Source organism: Nothobranchius furzeri, chromosome 9 (assembly GCF_043380555.1).
Source record: "Nothobranchius furzeri strain GRZ-AD chromosome 9, NfurGRZ-RIMD1, whole genome shotgun sequence".
Taxonomy (NCBI): Eukaryota; Metazoa; Chordata; class Actinopteri; order Cyprinodontiformes; family Nothobranchiidae; genus Nothobranchius; species Nothobranchius furzeri.
Genome location: NC_091749.1, coordinates 68774531 through 68778734, shown reverse-complemented (window position 1 = coordinate 68778734; position 4204 = coordinate 68774531). Strand labels below are relative to the sequence as shown.

The window sequence follows — 4204 nt, the reverse complement described above, 5'->3', positions numbered from 1 at the left end:
ACATGAGAATTCACACAGGTGAGAAGCCATATCCATGTAAAACTTGTGGTAAATGTTTTACTATCAGTAGTAGCTTGACTGCACACATGAGAACTCACACAGGTGAGAAGCCATATCCATGTGAAACTTGTGGTAAATGTTTTAGAGACAGTAGTGTCTTGACTAAACACATGAGAACTCACACAGGTGACAAGCCATATCCATGTGAAACTTGTGGTAAATGTTTTACTAAAAGTGGTAACTTGACTACACACATGAGAACTCACACAGGTGAGAAGCCATATCCATGTAAAACTTGTGGTAAATGTTTTAGAGACAGTGGTAACTTGACTACACACATGAGAACTCACACAGGTGAGAAGCCATATCCATGTAAAACTTGTGGTAAATGTTTTAGACAGCGTGGTAGCTTGACTGCACACATGAGAACTCACACAGGTGGGAAGCCATATCCATGTAAAACTTGTGGTAAATGTTTTAGAGACAGTAGTGTCTTGACTAAACACATGAGAACTCACACAGGTGACAAGCCATATCCATGTGAAACTTGTGGTAAATGTTTTACTAAAAGTGGTAACTTGACTGCACACATGAGAACTCACACAGGTGAGAAGCCATATCCATGTGAAACTTGTGGTAAATGTTTTAGAGACAGTGGTAGCTTGACTGCACACATGAGAACTCACACAGGTGAGAAGCCATATCCATGTAAAACTTGTGGTAAATGTTTTAGACAGCGTGGTAGCTTGACTGCACACATGAGAACTCACACAGGTGGGAAGCCATATCCATGTAAAACTTGTGGTAAATGTTTTACTAAAAGTGGTAACTTGACTGCACACATGAGAACTCACACAGGTGAGAAGCCATATCCATGTGAAACTTGTGGTAAATGTTTTAGTATCAGTAGTAGCTTGACTAAACACATGAGAATTCACACAGGTGAGAAGCCATATCCATGTGAAACTTGTGGTAAATGTTTTAGTATCAGTAGTAGCTTGACTAAACACATGAGAATTCACACAGGTGAGAAGCCATATCCATGTGAAACTTGTGGTAAATGTTTTAGAGACAGTAGTAGCTTGACTAAACACATGAGAACTCACACAGGTGACAAGCCATATCCATGTGAAACTTGTGGTAAATGTTTTACTAAAAGTGGTAACTTGACTGCACACATGAGAACTCACACAGGTGAGAAGCCATATCCATGTGAAACTTGTGGTAAATGTTTTAGAGACAGTGGTAGCTTGACTGCACACATGAGAACTCACACAGGTGAGAAGCCATATCCATGTAAAACTTGTGGTAAATGTTTTACTATCAGTGGTTGCTTGACTAAACACATAAGAACTCACACAGGTGAGAATTGATTTCATCTTCTATGAGATTCATTTTCTTTACCTTCTGATTTGAAAATTCACACTTGAGATTGTATTCATTAAAATATGTTTGGCAACATATCATAGATGCCTTAAAGTGCTCAAGGCATGGGTGGAAACTTATTTTAGCCACACTTCCTGTTAGAAAAACGCTTTTGAAAAGTAATTAGCTGACAACATCACATTTTGTTGCTTGCCTTAGGAATGTAGATGTGATTGAGCACATGCGCACGTGATTTAAGACACGGGTGGTCTATGATGTCACAAGCACATGTGGGCGGGTCAAAAGCGCAGAGAAGTCCGCATTGTCCATTATTAAACAAAAGCAGCCTAAGTAGTCTTGCTTTTGGACACTTTCTGACTTTCATATTGCATCCTGCTTTGCTGGGTCTGGCAGAAATGTGTGTGTGTGTGCGCGTGCATACGCCTCACAGCAGTGAGGGACAGAAAAAAAACAGCTTTTGTGAGAGGCTTCTTAACTCCACAGCATCAACGATAATGAATCACGCATGCGGGAAGCCTCCAGCAGGCTGATTCCCGCCGCCAATCGGAGTTGGTAATGGTAGGCATGCTTTTGAGTTAGCCAATCAGTCAGCAGTGGGCGTGTCGGCCCTGCTCAGTTCCAGATGGACCTACTTGGGAAGAGGGCTGGAAAGACATCTGGAGAGAGAAAACTCCTAACCCATGCCATTATTTTACCCAGATCTTTAACTTGTGATCACATCTGCCTTAAAAATGTTCTTGCTTTATACCAGTGTCCCTCAAAAGGCGGTCTGGACCTGGCCTGACAACCTCCCAAGTTTTCAATTCTACTCTGCTTGGTCAGGGAGCACATTGCTTGTGATGTGGATGAGGCGCTGTGGCCAGATAAAAACGAGCGGATGCAGCACAGTCGTTTATTAATTCATTTTTTCCTTTATTTGTTTTAGCTTAACTATTAATTATAGTCTTCTGTTTGTATATGTAGACCACTGCATAGGCAACTCTGTGTTGGTTTGGATGAACTCTGTTTTGTGTTAAAACACACTAAAGTATATTTTGTAACGTGTTTGTGAGTTTTGTACACAAACATTCTGAAATATTTAATGCACTGCCGTAGTACAGTAAGTGTAACACTGAACACAATAAGTTGTTATGATGACTGGAGAAGTGGTCATAATGTTTTACACATCAGAGTTAATCTGGTTCTTATAAATGTTTACTCATGTGATGGTTTGCGTGTCATTTGGAAACCAAAGACCATTTTGAGAAGAATGCGTGTGTTTTTGGATTCGCGTGTAGAGTTCTAAAAATATGTTGCATGCTTTAAAAAAACGTGAATAAACAACTGTGAAGAACTGTATTTGTAATAATGTGTGAAAAGTGTTTTCCAATTCAACAAGTTGGTATGAAAAGTAGGGCAGCTGACTTTACAGTTTTTAATGACAGTGTGTTTGTTGTGAAAAGAGATTTCCTTCATGATTTCCTTGATAAACGTGTGTTTTTAAACCGTAATCTTAAGTTTGAAGCAGAGATTGTGCTGGTAGTTCAGGAGAACTGGTTAGGGGAGTTGGCACATCAGCTACATGTTGGTAGTCACTGTGCCAGACGTAAAAAGAATTGTGTGTAAACAACAGCGTTAACATTAGTGGAGTGATCATATATAGTTTGATCTCATTTTCAAATAAAGAGAAAAATGGTTTTTTATTAGTATTTTGATCTTTATGAATATGCCAATTGTTATGTTAAATAACATTAAATACACAAAAATGCTGTTTTTCCTCAGATGGATGGTCAGTGAAGCCGAACAATATATGTTTAAAGGTGCAATATGTAAGAATATACACCTTTCTCAGTGGGCTAGTGGTAGAGTGTAGAGCCCTGCACTGAAGCCCCAGGCCCTCGGGTCGGCCCGGCCCGAGGGCCTGGGGCTTCGGGCCAACGACTGTGCAATTACCTCGGACACGGGCCGGGCTCCTTTATTTCTAATCAAAATCATTTAAAAATTTGAAACACTTAAACGCAGCAGTAGAGCCCTGCGCGGGACTGTTTTCTTCATCCCGCTCCTGCTGAATTTCTGACCATTACCGCCTGCAACCGCAACGTGTGTGTTACACTCCCGCCCGCACCTGCAGCGTACATGTCTACTCCCGCCCGCAACCGCAAAACTTGGAGAAATTATTACCTCACAATAAAAGAGATGTATTGAGTTTGCGTCCTCAACATGTCATTTTATAGGTATCCGCTTTCACCGCGGCGCTGCACTCCGTTTCAATCAGGCTGTACAGCAGGATTTCCCCTCGTAGCGATATTTTCTCTAACTCTGATTGCTTCATGCTATATATCGTTGGAAAGCTGCTTTTATGTACTTTTAGGAACCGTTGGAATTATTTGAATCTGATCAGCCATTCAAAAGTTATAAAACGGAGCATTTTGGATGACAAACTCGGCACGTCTCTGAATCTGTATTGTGATTCGTTGCGCTCAAGACAGGGAATCCCGGTGGCTACCGTAATGTATTGTATATGCACGGAAAGCCCCATTTTTATTCTTTTCAGCACTTTTGGAATTTTAATGATATCTTGAACTAGAGCAGGGGTCGGCAACCCGCAGCTCTTCCATCCATCTGATGCGGCTCTCTGTGCTTGTAAAAATAATGAATGGATATTTAAATAAAATGCTTTATATTTTACTGAATTAATTTTATATCTGTATGTCAATTCTATGTGAAGATTGTCTGCGTAAACCTGAACTGGTCCAACCCAGTCTTACTGTGAGACCGTGTTGGGTCACGCTTGTGCATAATCATATAGGCGCTTATGAGCTGAAGAGGATGTGAGATT

General features: G+C 40.7%; 1 protein-coding gene across 2 annotated transcripts in view; it reads left to right on the top strand.

Annotated features, from left to right (window-relative positions):
* The window catches only part of LOC139071848 (zinc finger protein 420-like), a 36827-nt gene extending 33753 nt beyond the window's left edge, over positions 1–3074 (top strand). For both annotated transcript variants that reach the window (XM_070555131.1, XM_070555132.1), the window contains exon 2: positions 1–3074. This exon is cut by the window's left edge and continues 627 nt beyond it. In XM_070555131.1, the coding sequence (XP_070411232.1) occupies positions 1–1373 (1373 nt within the window). In that variant the 3' untranslated portion in view covers positions 1374–3074.
* The last annotated feature ends 1130 nt before the right edge of the window (positions 3075–4204 follow it).